The sequence below is a fragment of the Ammospiza nelsoni genome, chromosome 20 (genome assembly GCF_027579445.1).
Source record: "Ammospiza nelsoni isolate bAmmNel1 chromosome 20, bAmmNel1.pri, whole genome shotgun sequence".
NCBI lineage: Eukaryota > Metazoa > Chordata > Aves > Passeriformes > Passerellidae > Ammospiza > Ammospiza nelsoni.
In genome coordinates, this window is record NC_080652.1 from 2,065,143 (window position 1) to 2,080,783 (window position 15,641).

Below are 15,641 nucleotides of genomic sequence, written 5' to 3' on the forward strand. Positions count from 1 at the left end.
GATCTGGTTGGTGGACCTAAAAGAAAGGTCACACCAGAGGAACTTTTCTAATTGAATCTTTCAGCTTTTAAACTGAAAAGTCCCTTCAGTTCTGCTGAGCACAAAGTTAGCAGCTGTGACATGAGCCTCCCCTTATTCTGAGAACAGATTGATGCTGCTTTCTCCAAACTCTGAGGAGAAACTGGAATCCAAGTAGCTGCAGCCCCTTTCCTGGTATTCTGGAACATTTCTGAGGTGCAGTTAATGACTTTGACTTGATACTGCCTCAAATACCAAAGAAATCTCTGAGCTGAGCCTTGTTGATGTCTCTGTTTTCAGCAGCTCTTGCTGAGAGCTTGTGTGTGAGCCAGAGCTTTTCCCAGAACAGTCAATGTTCATCCAGAGTGAACTCCAGCAGAGATGTGGTGCTGATTGCTGCAGATTTGGGGTTCACTCTGCTCTTGTCCTCCATGTGGAGATGCTCTTAGGAAAACAGGGGCCTGCTGGCATGGTTGGAATAAGAAAGTTGGAGAAAGAAGAGGCTGTGAGGGATATTGATCAAATGGCAGTGATTGAGGGGGGGAAAATGAAAGTCAGGATTAAAAGAAGCTGGAAAAACACTTGGATAAAGGTGAGCCTGCAGGGCTGACAAGATGGATGAGGTTATAAAGAAGTGATTGATGGCTGCAGGAGCTTTGGGTGCAGCAGTGTTGATGTAGAGGAGGTCAGGAAGGAGTGAAGGAAGACAAAATCCAGCCATGGAAATGGGGAGAACATCTCAGATTTTTGGGTCCAAAAAAGGAGCTACCACTGCAGATGGGAGAATGTGAAACATCCAAGTCTCTTGCAGCACATTTTTTGACCAAACTTGGTTTGATTTGGCCATAAGCTGTCACCTGTGTTCAGCTGCTGCTTGGAGGTGATGCCTCAGCTCTGGAACGAGACAAAAGTAAATAATTACCTGCCCTGAGAACAAAAAGTTCTCTGTTGAAAAAAAACCCTGTTTCATAACTGATTATAACTTAACTGTTCTTGTCATCTCAGTGTGTGATTGCAAAATAGTATAATTTGAACGTGGTATTCTCCCTGTGCTGCTGATAACATTTTTGAGCTGAGAGAAGTGACAATTATGGAAGATTTGCTCCTCGCACTCCCCTGACAGTTCTTGCATGTCCCAGCCCCATTAGCCAGGGTGTTGGCCCTTTCAGAAGAGCTGCTCTCATGCAGGGATTTCAGAGAGGCAAAATTATATGCTGAAAACTCAGAGGAATGGGCTGTTCTTTGGAGAAAAAGGCTTCTGCATTGTTATCTGTTATTATCCCAAAGCTGTTTTTCTGAGGTTGTCAGCACTGAACATTTCCAGAAAAAACCCAAATACTTTACTGGGTAGAATGGGGACCAGAGTTTTGGGATACCCAGGGCTCAGTTTGCTCTTTGGAATAACTCATGAAACACCATTAAACTTGATACTTATCATTGTCCAGCAACTAAAATTTTAATTTACTTGGTTTTCTACTATATTTTTGCTGTAGAGATTGGTAGAAAATACAGTTGATGGCAAATGCAGTGCTTAAAAGCAGACTGTATACATTTTCTTTTACATGTAAGTATGGGTAGTCCAAATTAATTCTTCATGTAAAGCTAGACTTCAAACTGGCCTGTAAAAGAGGATTGCTGCATTTATTTTTGATTGCAGCCCAAGCACAGAAATGTTATTTGTTAATTTCTTTACTTAATTAAAAGAAACTTGGGAAAACGGAGGACACTGGGAGTTTTGCACTGTAGGTCAAAGGGATGTTTAAAATTTCAGATCCCTCAGGAGCTTGAAAATCAAGGCTATTAATATCATCCCCAGATTTTATAAAAAGGTCAGCTGAAGTTGGTGTAATTAAGAAATTGGTTCCAATTAATTTAATTTAATTTTAGAATCTGCTTCACAGAGCCTTCCAGACCAGCAGGCAGACAGAGCTGCAGCTTTATTTTCCAGAGTGATTAGAGAAAGTCTCTTGTTTGGTTCTGCTGGGTTCTTTAGGCAGGAATTCCTTCAGAGTGCTTGTGTTGAGTTGTGTGATGCTCTGCAAGTCTTGCAGGCAGTTTGGTTTGTAATCAGCATTTAACATTTGTGTGTCAGTGTTGGGAAAAAGGTGCCTTGTATTGCTCTGGAGGGGAAAAGCTGCTGGAGCTGTGAGGTGCTGTTAAAATAGAAACTCCATTTCTTCCCCTGCTCCTGCTCTGTGCTGCAAAAAGGCTCATTTTATCTTATCAATACTGTGTAAATCAATATTTGATGGATTAGTAAATTAATTTATGAATTAGAGATGTTGTTTCCAGAATTTATTGAGTGGGTGAAAGGGGCATTGTCTGTCTTTTTATCCAAGTGTTTGGCAGTAGATTTTTTTTTTAAATCTATTCTCATTTAGGGAGGAAGATCCAAACCCAGAGGCATGCCTTCCAGTGTGAAAAAAATCTCTGTATTCTACCCACTTTTCATTTGTTTGTTAGTTCCCCATCTGTTCTTTGAGCAGGATGGTCTAGACCCACTTTGTCTCCAGTAAAGAGAAGCTGTTTGGCTTTGTCACATGGAATATTTAAAGTGTGTGTATATATGAAAAAATGTATATATACATCTTGAAACACAAGAAGTTTGCCTGCCTTTGTCTTCCTCCATTATGTCTGTAATTGCTGTACAATTTTGTTGTGTTTTTCACTGGTTTTGTGAGTCTGGGGTTGTTTATGCAGCAAATAACTTGGTTGTCAGCACAGATAATAAAATCAACGAACCCTCTTTTCTCTGCAGCCTTGACTAGCTGGGATTTCAGGGGCTGGCTGTGTAATTCAGCTGTGTCACAGATCCTGGCATTTTTCTCACCCTGATCCCTGGAGCTCTCATTTCCCTGCCCTGTCTCTGGTGCAGGTGTGAATTCACCCTCATTGCACCCCATGGTCCTGGAGCACCTGCTCAAGGCTCTTTGTGGTCAGAGGTGTCTGTCAGGCACAGCAGCAAAGCAGGAATTTGAGAGAATTGGATTGGGTCATTGATGGATTAACCCCCTGTTTCTGGAACTTTCTCTTAGGGTCACCCTGCTCCCTATAAAACCGTCTCAGCCCGAGCAGCCTCTCCATCCACAATTCTGAGGCTCCCAGCCAGTGCCTTCCAGGATGTGTTCCAGAAATACCCTGAAACCCTTGTCAGGGTGGTGCAGGTATGTAGAGCTGAGGGGGAAGGGGAGCCACTCTCATTTCCAGGTTACAGGAGGGTGTTTAGAGCCTCAGCAAGCTCATCATCCATCCTTTGCTAGATACAGAACTGCTCAGCACATCTTATTGAGATTTGGATTGTTCTGCTGTTCTCCTGGCTGTTGAGCCCTAGAGTTAATAATCCAGTATTATCCCAAACAGGAAAACATAATTTATGTATCTGTATATCTCCATTGATTGAGTTTCTTCCTGTGGTACCCTCATCAATCAGCCAGACCTGCAGTGTGAGTCTCTTGGTCCCTGGGGAGTAGAAAGGTGCTGGTGTGGGCTCTGCAGCTTGGGGTGCTCCAGAATGGCTGAGAGTCATGGACAGACTGCCACATGTCCTGAAACAGGACTGCTGGACCCTCAGGAGCTGTTTGGTGAGGGCTGGTGCTTTGGAAGAGTCACGAAATTCAGACTGACATGTGAATTTTCGCTTTAGAAGCCTCTGTCAGCACCTGAGGGAAGAGCTGTGCTTTGTGTCAGTTGTGTTTACCTTTGCAGGGGCTCAGACAGCTCTCCAGGGAGCATCTCCTGCAGGTGGGAGGTGTGCAGGGATCAGGTTCAGGATTTCCAGGGCTGGTGCCTTGTCCCACAGGTGTAGCAGCCACAGGGTGACCCCAGAAATCACTCTGGGCTGTCCTTTTGCTTTGCCATCACTTCTGAATCTGTTTGTCCTTGCAAACTGTTCTGGTCTCTGGATGATTTATGAGCAACACATGAACCTCCTCATACTGCTGGTTGAAGGAGAACAGATCATTAACAGCAAATTAATTTGCTCTGTGAGAACTGATAAAAAGGAGAGGATGGCTCAGGAGTGGAAATTAGCTGGCAGGGCAGAGGAAGGTGCCACTGATCCCAGTGTTAGCTTTGAGTGCTTGTGGAGCAGTGGGACAGGTTCTCTATGGGGAAAGCTGGAATAATTTTTTTAATGAAGAGGAAAATTGGACACAAGTACTTCTATTTCAAGGCACTTTTACTATTGATGTTTATAGGAAACACAAAGCATTTGGTGTTTGGGAGTAAGACTTTGGATTCTCGTGCATCAAATGATTGTGAAGTCATTGGTAAATCATTTGAATCTGTCTCTGTCTCAGTTTATCAGCTGCTAAAAAGGAATTTCAGCTTAGAGTACAGTCTGTATTTTATAGAGTGCTTTGAAGTACCCTGGTGCATGATTGTGTCTAAATGCCAGAACAAGTGTGGGAGAATGCTAAACCCATTGCTGCTGCCTTTGTTCCCTGCTTGCAGATCATCATGGTGAGGCTGCAGAGGGTGACATTCCTGGCCCTGCACAACTACCTGGGGCTGACCACGGAGCTCTTCAGCTGTGTGAGTTTGGGAGGCAGGCTCTGCTCTCCTGGCAGGGCACACAGAGCTTTTCCTTCTTCCAGAAGGTCATAAAGCAAATGCTACATACTAATTTCATAATGACAGTGCTTGAGCACTGAGGCACTTGTATAACCAGCCCATAAAACCCACCCTACACTGGTGCCTGGGGAATTGGTGGGGAGGCTGCAACTTCCCAAGTGCATCATTCCATGCTGATGAGTGTGCTCTGCTGGTGCTTCAGCACTTCTGATGTTTGCTGGTGATGTCACCTCTGCCTGAGCAGTGGGGAAAATGCTGCCCCCGTGGTGGCAGAGGGACAGGGAATGCTCAGAGTCAAGCTGGGAGTCCCCAGGCCCTGCTGGGATGCCCTGAGGGAGCTGCAGTGTGGGGGGATAGAATGTAAGAAAATAAAGAGTGCAGAAGGTAATCTCACCCCTGAGGAGTGGGAGCTGCACTGATTATCAAAGATTAGGAGCAGGCCTGCCCTTAAGAGGCCAGAGCTGTGTCTAATAAGGATGAGTGCTATACAAGAGTGGGTTAGCTGGGTGAGGAGAGAGCCCATGAGAAATCACCAAGAAGGTGTGGAACTTTTGCAATAAGATGACAACACTGCAGATTCCAGGGCAAGCCCCCCTTGGGGATCTGGGGCTGATGAGCACAAGCTGAGCAGTTCCTGGGGGTCTGTGCAGGCTCCAGGGTGTGGAACACACGTGTCAGGGAGGGCTGGTTGATGTTTGCTTGTCCCTCCTGCTCCCAGCAGGGCCAGGGCACCCCTCTGATCTCCGTGAGCAGCGTCAGCGCTGGAGGCAGCAAGGCAGGGAAGAGACAAACACCCAGTGCCTTGGAGGAGGAGCGTGGAGAGAAGCTTGAGAAGTCTGGGGAAGCCCTGGAAATGGGTAATGCTTCTGGAGACATGGAGGAGCTGTCCTCTGGCATCTTCTGTAATTTTTGTACTACTCACAGAATCCCAGCCTGTGCTGTCCCCTGGGGTCTGCTCACACCCTGGTCATGCCCTGCCAGTCCTGGCATGGAGCCCCACACTGGTTTGGGTTGGAAAGGACCTTAAAGCCCATCCAGTGCCACCCCTGCCATGGCAGGGACACATCCCACTGTCCCAGGCTGCTCCAGACCCATCCAGCCTGGCCTTGGGCACTGCCAGGGATCCAGGGGCAGCCACAGCTGCTCTGGGCACCCTGTGCCAGGGCCTCACTCCCTTAACAGTAAATAATTTCCTCCCCAAATCCAGTCTGACCTTGCCCTCCTTCAGCTTGAGGCCATTCCCCTTTGTCCTTTCACTACACTTGATCCACTGTTGATATCACTGCTATTGATCAGAGGATTTTTATTTTATCAGAGTAGTTAAGGATTGTCTTAGATTCATTCCAGGTTTGAAGCCTTTGGATAGTCCTTGGCTTCAATGGGGAAATATTACTGTGCTCTCAATGATACTGAGGTATGAAGGAAGGGGGGAAAAATTAGTGACTCCTCATTTTGAATGCAGAGAGGGAGTTGGGAAAATTCAGCTCTCTAGACACCAGTAGAAGAATTGCTGGATTTCTGTCTTTTCAGCCCAAAGACTCAGTACTGAAGGTAAAGCCAGGAAAATAGATGGAGTTGAATTTTGCCTCTGCAGATGGAAAAAAATTAATTAAATCAAAACCAGGAAAATGTTTAATTTAATATTAAATTTAATGTCCATGTTTCAGAATCTTTAAGTCAGCCTTTAGTAGTGGGTAGTTAAAGGTTCTTATTGTTAGTGAAACTTGCTTTATTAGGGGATACCTTGTGGTTATAACATTTGCTTTTAAATTTCAGACATGTTGAGGATTTCTGGTGCAGAAAACTCTGAGCATGTTTTCAGAAGAAGCCTTTCATCACCTCCCTATGCAGGCTCTACAGAGGCTTCTAGTAAGTAGTGCTTGGCAAAATTGTGGGGAATATGTAATTTATCTAATCATGGGGGAAGCCACATGATCTCTGGAGTGCTGGGTTAGATAATGTTCCTGTTTATGGTGGATAATCATCTTTCAGCCCTGTTCATGGTACATAATCATCTTGCAGTGTGCTGCTTCCTAACTCATTGGTCAAAAAATTATTTAGTAACAAATGGACTATTATCCCAGAGAGCATTCCCTTGCTGTCATTATCAGCAATGGGGAACATCATTTGGCTACCAAGACCTGCAAATGAGGAGCTTTATTAATTGATATTACTGAAACAAACTGAATTATGATGATAGGCCATCATCTTTCACATAAAAGATGACACACGTTTCTTGCTTGGCTGATTGTCCCAAAAAGCACATTACATTGCTTTGCTGCTTTTAGAGGAATGTTCTTCAGAGAGGATAATAAAGGTGATGGATCATGGGATGCTCTGAGGAGACATTTATGAGGCTGAGCTGCTTTGATGCTGCAGTGTCATTTTAGGGAACTTCACTTACTCCACTGTAGGCATTTTCCTCTGGGGCTGGTGTTTAGGGCAGCTTTGTGCTTCAAGGTGGAAAAACTGGAGTTCTAGTGGGAGTCACAGAGCACAGGCATCTGTCTCTGTTAGTTGAGTAATAAATTAACCTCTGCCAGGGAATCCAAGCTCATGCTCAGGTACTGCTGATAGAGAAATGTTTAATCAGTGGAGTAAAGGTGCCCTGGCTACTTTAGAAGATGCTTTTATTGCTCACCTTGGCTATTGAGTGACTTAGGAGAAAGGGATGTACTGTGAGGGTTGAAGGGTTTGGAGACAAGGAAGAAGGAGGGAGCCCTCAGAGCTCTCCCCAGGGTGAGGTTTGTGTCACTTGTTGCTGCCACACAAAGCTGCTGCTGTGCACAGAGGGGAGCAATGGGGAGTTCCTGCAGTTTTGACACTGGAGGGCTCATTTGGTTCCTCTTCTGTGCAAGTGTAAAGGGTCCCACTTAGATTCTTCATGGTTTCCATGTTGCTGTCCAGAGGGGGTGGATGTGATGCAGAAATAGGATTTTGGCTGGGGTGAGCAGATCATCTTTCTAAACCAGGGAGACAAATTAAGAGAAAATACTGACTTGGCTTGATCTTCACGTGTGTGAGGTTGTTTTACACTGGGAATTACAAAATGCACCAGCAGACTCGATTCAGTGATAAATTAATTAATCTGTGCCCTGAACACAGCCCCTTCCCCAGGTAAATGAGGCAGTTCAGTGAGCTCTGCCTGTGCAGCTGAGACATTTCAGTAACAGTCCCTGTGTGTTCTTAGGAGCTTTAATATGGAAGGATCCCTGCAAACCTCTCAGTGGGTATGTCCATTTGTCCTTCCTTTCTCCTTTTATGTGTCATAGAAGTTATGCCAAGGTACACAGAGCTTAGCAGATAGGGAGAACTAATTTTTACTGACAGAAGCAGCATATCTAATTGAGTAATTATGATTTGCCTCAGTTAACAGAGCTGATTTTTTCTCACTGTTTAGCTTGCACAGAAAGTGTCTTGATGTCTGCAATGAAAAGATCAAGACAGTGCTTGAGATTCTATTCCACTGCTTACTGTGTGTTCAGACTCCATGGAATATTGATCATGTTTGTTATTAATTCAGAGAGGAGAAAATTGTTAGAGTCATAGAAGTGCTGTTATCTCAACATCTCCTTGATTTGCTTGTTGATAGAATTAATAAACACTGCTAAAAATTGCTTTGGGAGAAAACACTTCTGCCTCAGTTGCTCCTGGGGCTGGCTGTAATCTGTTTGGTTTTTGTGTAGTTATCTAGCTTAAAGCATAGCAGATGAGGGAATAAATTCTGTCAGCTCAGGCTATTCTGCTTTATAAATGTAGTAACTTTGGGTGGAAAAAGAGAGAATTAATTCGTGGAGGCATCTGGGCTGGGGGACTGAGGAATTAGAAAGCAGAAATAAAACAGCAGGGCCTTTTGGATATAACAACCTCACCCCTTCATTGTCCCTGGAAGTAAGTCTTCCTAACTCTATTTTTAATTTAAACAGAAGTTGTTTTTTATTGTTCTGGTGTTTTTTCCCTAAGAGTTGGAGCTGTTCTCCCAGAGCCCTGATGTGTGGCACTGGCAGGGAAGGCACCTTCTCTGCACCACCCAACCTGGCCCTGAATGTTTTTGTGTTATTGTTTTTTAACTTATAGGTGTTTCAGTAGATGCTATGGCTGTCAAGTCATTTTATTGCACATCTTGAGATTTAAGATCTTGAAGTCCAACTGCCAGGCAGCACCACCCTGTGTTCACCACTAAACCCTGTCCCCAGGTGTCACACCCACGTGTCCTTTGAACACTTCAGGGCTGGTGGCTCCACCCCTGCCCTGAGCAGCCTGTGCCAGTATTTTACAACCCTTTCCATGAAAAGATTTGTCTAATATCTATTCTAAACCTCCCCTGGCAGAACTCAAGGCCATTTCCTCAAGATGACATGGAAAGGGTACTCTGAGGTAGATGTGAATATTTGTGGCAGTGAGCTTCTTCCCTTGGCCTGGCTGGGGTGGGAGATAGGAGTCAAACCCTTCAGAAATAAAAACTGTGCTTTTGAAATTCAGTTTATGGAATTCACCCTTCATGGTAGGGTGGTATTGTCACATGGTCACAGCTCACAATGGTAAATTCTGGTTCCAAAAGCCAAATTCCCAAAGCTTGTGGCAATCCTGGGCAAATTCAAGTGTTTGCTTCTTGAGAGGGACAGGTGGGGAAAGAATTCAGAATTAAAATTTTGAATTTTTAGGTGACAGAATTTACCACTCGGGAGGGACAATTGCTGTTCCAAAGGGTCCAGCTTATTCTGAGCAGCAATTTGTACTTAAAAAAGCAAAAGTGTAAGAACAGTGTAGTGACTGAAGGTAAAAGGTGTAAGGAAGAAAATGTAAACTTTTCTGAATAGTCTGCTTTGGAGATATATTAGGCATAGAAATAAGGTTGAAATTATTATAGCTTTATTTGTTAGGGGAAATTGCAATTTCTGCATGATTCTTAAACTCATCTGTAAATCTTTAGGCTGTGGGAATCCTGTTCAAGGTTTTCAAACAGGAGGAGTTTCCCAGTTATGTTTTCATTATTGATTAACTCAGAGAAGTTCCTGGAAGGTGCATGGGACAGCCAAGGTCTTAATGTAATTAAGATGTATTAAAATTGGGATGTAAGGAATGGAAGTAGCATTGACTTCAAATTCATTAATTAAGTGAGAACTGTAAGGGAATTTCTTATGTGACTTTCAGCACCACAATTTGGACAAGTTGTAGAAAAGATTTGAAATTTTTAGGGGCAAAATGCTTTGTGTAGAAAGACTTTTAGAAGTTGCTGATCATAATTTTCTCCCTATGAAATGGCAATTTATTGGCTGCAAAAAAATTCTTTAGTTTGGTGAAAATATTACTAAGAATAATTTCCTGAAAACAGTGAGGAAAACTTGGTGGATTTGCTGTTATTATTATTATTATTGTTATTGTTATTATTATTTGGTGGATTTACTGCTACTGTTATTATTGTTGTTGTTGTGGTTGTTGTTTTAATAACTGTCTTATATTCTTCCTGTGTCCCTCCCCTTGAGCAGAGCCTGGTTTTAGGGCATAAAAGGTGACCTGGATTGATAAAGGAAGGACAGCTACATCCTGGCACTGTGACTTCCAAGGATGTGGAACTGAATAGAAAATATGTTTAATTTTTCCAGAAAGGCTTTTAAAATAAATAAGATTTCTTCAGCAGATCCCACCTTTTGTACAAACCCATCAACATCTAGGTGGGCAACAGATGAGCTCAGAGGGTGAGCTGCTCTCACCAATGAGGAAATTGGCCCCTGAAACTTAATGTTAACCCTATGAAGGATTTCAAGGATTTGTGGAGTATTGAAAATAAGATGCAGCGGCTGAAATGAACCATCAGCAGCAGCACCTCAGGCAGTTTTGCAGAAAGGCATAAAAAACACCTCAAAGTTTGAAGTTATCAGAGTTCCCTCTCTCCAGTGCTCTGCCAATTCTCAGTGGACAAAAAACCCCACACCAAACCTCCAAATAATGACTGTACCCTGTACAAAGTGGGTGTGGGAGTTCTGGGATGTGTTGCACACCTGAGTTCCATGGGAGGATTTCAAGTTCCAGGTCAGAAGGAGCTGGGAAATAACCAGAACATGGAGGTGCCAAGTTGCTCCCTTGGTGTGCTAGCTGCTGTTTGTGAGGAGCTGCAGTGCAGGAGGTGCTCACAGCAGGATTTCTGTGTTGCTTTGTGTTGCAGACAATTCCAGCAGTGCCAAGTCTGACATGGACATGGCCTACGAGAGGGCCCGGGTGCACCTGGCCCCCGAGGACGCCGCCGGCAGCCCCGGCGTGGCCAAGGTGGGTCTGCCCTTCCCAGGGCCCAGCCTGAATCCTGGGGCAGGATCTGCTTTGTGGGGTTGGTCAAAAAACTTCTAAAGTGAGTTGGTGTTCTGGTTCCTCTGGGAGCCACTGAGGGAACCCGGCCTGCCCTGACGCGGTGAAGAGCGGGGACGGGGAGGGGGCACTCTCCTTTGCCCTGGGGGCACCAAAGGCAGCCAGGCTGATCCCTGGGGGCACCAAAGGCAGCCAGGCTGATCCCTGGGGGCACCAAAGGCAGCCAGGCTGATCCCTGGGGGCACCAGAGGCAGCCAGGCTGATCCCCATCCCTGGGGGGGTACCAAAGGCAGCCAGGCTGATCCCTGGGGGCACCAAAGGCAGCCAGGCTGATCCCCATCCCTGGGGGCACCAGAGGCAGCCAGGCTGATCCCCATCCCTGGGGGGGCACCAAAAGCAGCCAGGCTGATCCTTGGGGGCACCAAAGGCAGCCAGGCTGATCCCCATCCCTGGGGGGGCACCAAAGGCAGCCAGGCTGATCCCTGGGGGCACCAGAGGCAGCCAGGCTGATCCCCATCCCTGGGGGGGCACCAAAGGCAGCCAGGCTGATCCCCATCCCTGGGGGGGGCACCAAAGGTGGCCAGGCTGATCCCTGGGGGTACAGAAGGACAGGGGGCAGCCAGGCTGATCCCTGGGGATGTGACAGAGTTCACAGGGACCTTAGGATGAGGGAAGAGATGAGGATCTGACTCCATGTTTCAGAAGGCTTGATTTATTTTTTTATTTTATATATTATATTAAAACTGTACTAAAGGAATAGAAGAAAAGGTTTCATCAGAAGGCTGGCTAAGAATAGAAAAGCAAGAATGATAACAAAAGCATGTGTCTTGGACAGAGAGTCCAAGCCAGCTGTGACTGGCCATTAATTAGAAACAACTCTATGAGACCAATCACAGCTGCACCTGTTGCATTCCACAGCAGCAGATAATCATTGTTTCCATTTTGTTCCTGAGGCCTCCCAGCTTCTCAGGAGAAAAAATCCTAAGGAAAGGATTTTTCAGAAAATATCATGGCTACACTGGGGGTACAGAGGGCAGCCAGGCTGATCCCCAGGGGTACAGAGGGACAGAGGGCAGCCAGGCTGATCACCTGCAGCAGAGGAGATGCTGGAACAACAGTGGAAGATGAAGGGATGGACTCTTAGCAGGGGTTAATCCAAGGTTTATTTCAGGAGTTCCAGGGAGCCTCTACAATCTCAGGGGGCCTCCTGCTGAGAGCCCCAGGAGAGGGGCCAAGGTTACATTTAAAGGGAGGTGGAAACCTAAAGTAGATAAGATTTTACTAACCAATAACAAAAATTAAGGGATGGATAGGGGCGAATGGACATTTAGGAGAAGGTAAGGAGAAACACTTGGAGGGTTGACCCCTGGCCTCTGGCTAATCACTCCATGTCCTGGACAGAACATTCTAGATGGAGGGGATGGGATGCTGAGTGACTGAGGGTGAGGGTTTGGGGATAATCTCAGCAAAGGAAAGGGATTACACAGGTAGAGGGAGGGGACACAATTTGGGGTAAACCATTCGGGGAAAATAAGGAGATCCAAAGACAAAACCATTATAAAACATAAAAACATGCTACAACAAGTTGTAACATTAAGTTCTTGGTCTGCTGCCTGGGATGTGAGCTGCTGGCATCTTCCCATTGTCACAACCAGGTAATGAGAGTGGTGCTGGAAAATCAAATAGCTCAAGGCACGTTCCCCAGCAGTTCTGTCCTGTTGGTGATTTGAACATAACCCCCAGCTGGTGATACTTCCTGCCCTCCCTCACCTCATTCTGCCTGCAGTCATGTGAAGGTTTTCTTCCTGCCTGCAAAATGCTGCCCTTGTGGCTCTCTGTGAGTTGGGATATTTGGATTTACAGAATGGTTTGGGTTGGAAGGCACCTCTGAAGCCCAGCTGGTCCAGTCCTCCTACTGTGGCCAGGGACACCTTCTCTGCACCACCCAACCTGGCCTTGAATGTTTTTGTGTCATTGTTTTTTAACTTATGGGTGTTTCAGTAGATGTTAGTGGCCATCAAGTCATTTTATTGCACATTTTGAGATTCCCTTGGTGAGCAATGTGAAACCACTGCTGCAGCTTTTTATGTATTTTCTTCCCCTGAATCATGAAATGGATTATTTGGATTTGTCAGACCATGCTCTATTTGTGAGAGGTCCTTTACAGCAAGGAATGAAAACCTTGTATCAGCTGTAGGTTTCCAGTCATTATTTATCAATCTGTTTTTGTTTTTGTGGTCTACTTTTTACAAATACTGACCTTGAAGTCAGGAGCACAAAACCCCTCTTGAATTAGAAACCTGCACCTTAAAATGTGGAATGAAAGTGTTGCTCACTGTGACCTTGACAGGCATTTTATCTTTTCCTCCATCTTTGTGTAGAGGGTTGGTAAAGTTTTAGTTTCATCAAGCTGGCAGCAGCCCAGTTTGTGAAGTCTCTCATTCCTTCCCTTCCACAAGCTGTGATGAGTAACTTTGTTTGATTCAAGTGTCAGGCTGTGCAGAAAAATGCAGGGATAATGAAGTTAGGAAGCTGTTGCTTTTTTGGAAACCTAGATTTCTTTTTTTTCAGACCACCAGTTGTGGTGGGTAGAGAATGCAGAGGATAAAGGCCAGTTTTGGTAGGTGCCAGTTTTGATGTTTAACCTGATCCTTGATGTGCTCCTTCTCTTTGCAGTCGATATTGAAGAAGACAGTGACAGTGACAGAAACTCCTTCAGCAGTTTTCCATTACAGTGCTGTGCAGGACTCCTGTAACAGCAAACACATTGATGCCATTGTGGAAACAGCAAAGAGAGACCTCTCCGCCCTGATGAAACTTGATGTGAGTTATTGCAAGGGGAAACTGCCTTTGCTTTGCTTTTCATTTCATTCTGCCAGGAACTGAAAAGTGGATTTGTCTCCTCAGTGTGCTGGAGATGGGCTGGATGTTTTACTCAACAGCCTGTTTAGGTCATTAGAGGGGTTGAAATAAATTTGAATTATTCTGCCATTTCAAGAGACCAGACTGGAATGCAGAGCATGAATCTCCCCTCTCTGTGCAAGCAGCACATGTGCAACTCCTGCCCCCTCATGAGTGTGGGAAGTTATCTAAAGGTCCAGGTGATTGCTGAACCCATGGATCATGGTGGCACTGCATCCTAGGGAGGTGTTTGGGTTTGGAATTGTCCCTGTGCTTTCCTGGGGGCATGGCAGCATCTCCCAGCTGGCTCCTGTGCCCATGGCAGGGGCAGTGCGTGATCCCTGCTGAACTCAGCCCCTTGGTTGTCAGGACCCAGAACATCCCTCAGTCTGTCCTGAGCAGCCAGGACCCTGCCAGGGGGCTCAGAGACCCTGGCACAGAGCCCAAAATGCCCCTGTGTGGGTTTGCTTATGACCCGTGGAGCAAATTACCAACCTTAGATGAAGATCTGCAAGCCATGACAAATTAAGCAGAATGATAGTGAATTTATCACAAAGTGAAAAAGATTTTGAGGTTTTTAGAATGGGGGTTCAGGAGGCAAGATGGAGGGATCTGGGTGTGTCCAGCCTTTCTCCTTCCTCTTCTTGGCCTCTATCTTCTGCTGTGATGTTGGCACTTTTAGATTGGTTTAGAGTAGAAGCTCACTGACTGACATAGGTGATAAGTATTGGAAAATAATTGTAAATATTGTACATGTAGTTTTTAGTATAAAAAGATAACACCACCCTGGGGGCAGGCAGAGTGCCTGAACTGTCTTGCTGAGCGGACCTCAGCTAGACAGGAGAAAGAATTTTATAGATAAGGAGCAATAAACAACCTTGAGACTGAGAAATTAAGAGCCCTGACTCCTTCTTCAAGTGCCAGGCTGGGAAAAGAGACTTTCCAGCTCTTCTTGGGGTCACTCTGACAAGCTAGAGGCCCAGACACTTGGTGGTGTAAGAAGGATTGAAAATTGTTCTCATCATTCCAGCTGCATTTCGTTACAGAGGTGTGTCTGTTCATGTGGATGCTCAGACAGTTTGGGAAAGCTCAGCATCTGTCTCAGTCAGCCACAGACAGCCCTGGTTTGTTCCAGCCTGTTCTGCAATAATTCCTGTCTGCTGCTGCTGCCAGGGGCTGGGCACAGCTGCTGCACCTCCTCCTGCCTTCAGAGCTGTCAGCAAACAACACCAGCTAGAATTTAAAAGATTTTACTTCTAGATTTTAGCATTCCTTCCTGACTTCCAAAATTATTCCCCTTGCAGCTTCAAAATCCCTGTCAGGGTCTTTCAGCTCCCAGTTGTGAGGCTGGAGGTGCCTGTTCCCCATCCTCACTGATCTGAGGTCTCTCAGGCTGCAGGAGCCTTACCTGCCTCATTATGTTCATTTTCAGGGTTTTTCAGGCATTTATATCCTCATGAAAGGCTGCAGATTATTTTAGAATAAATTATTGTTGCAGAAGGAGTAAGACTTCATCTGTTCTGTTCTTGAGCCAACTATCAGATCATAAGCAAAATGCCAAGATTACTGAAGCTCCTTATTACAGCACTTTTCTTTTAGTCTAGAATAGATTTCTCAGTAATTACCAAGTAGCAGTTCAGAGATAAAGTTGATTTCAACAGTATCCTTAAAATGCAGCTCCTAATAGGCAGAATTTATAACATAAAGATCTAAATACTGGTGAAATAAAGTAGGATTTTCAAGCACTGTAGTTTTTCACAAGCAAATGAAATTCTGTTGGGATGTGGCCAAATGTCAAAAATTGAAATCTCAATTTTTTTTCCCATGTAGTAATACAAAAGTTGATT

At 45.1% G+C, this 15,641-nt stretch overlaps 1 protein-coding gene across 2 annotated transcripts in view; it reads left to right on the forward strand.

The window, feature by feature from the left end:
• The window catches only part of PNPLA7 (patatin like phospholipase domain containing 7), a 135,930-nt gene that overhangs the window by 14,837 nt on the left and 105,452 nt on the right, over window positions 1-15,641 (forward strand). The window contains exons 10-15 of one of the 2 annotated variants that reach the window (XM_059486427.1): window positions 3,054-3,182; window positions 4,471-4,551; window positions 5,309-5,447; window positions 6,367-6,459; window positions 10,757-10,857; window positions 13,570-13,716. In XM_059486427.1, coding sequence (XP_059342410.1) covers window positions 3,054-3,182; window positions 4,471-4,551; window positions 5,309-5,447; window positions 6,367-6,459; window positions 10,757-10,857; window positions 13,570-13,716 — 690 coding nt within the window. The remainder of the gene's footprint in view (window positions 1-3,053; window positions 3,183-4,470; window positions 4,552-5,308; window positions 5,448-6,366; window positions 6,460-10,756; window positions 10,858-13,569; window positions 13,717-15,641) is intronic. The other variant, XM_059486428.1, reaches the window with a different exon arrangement.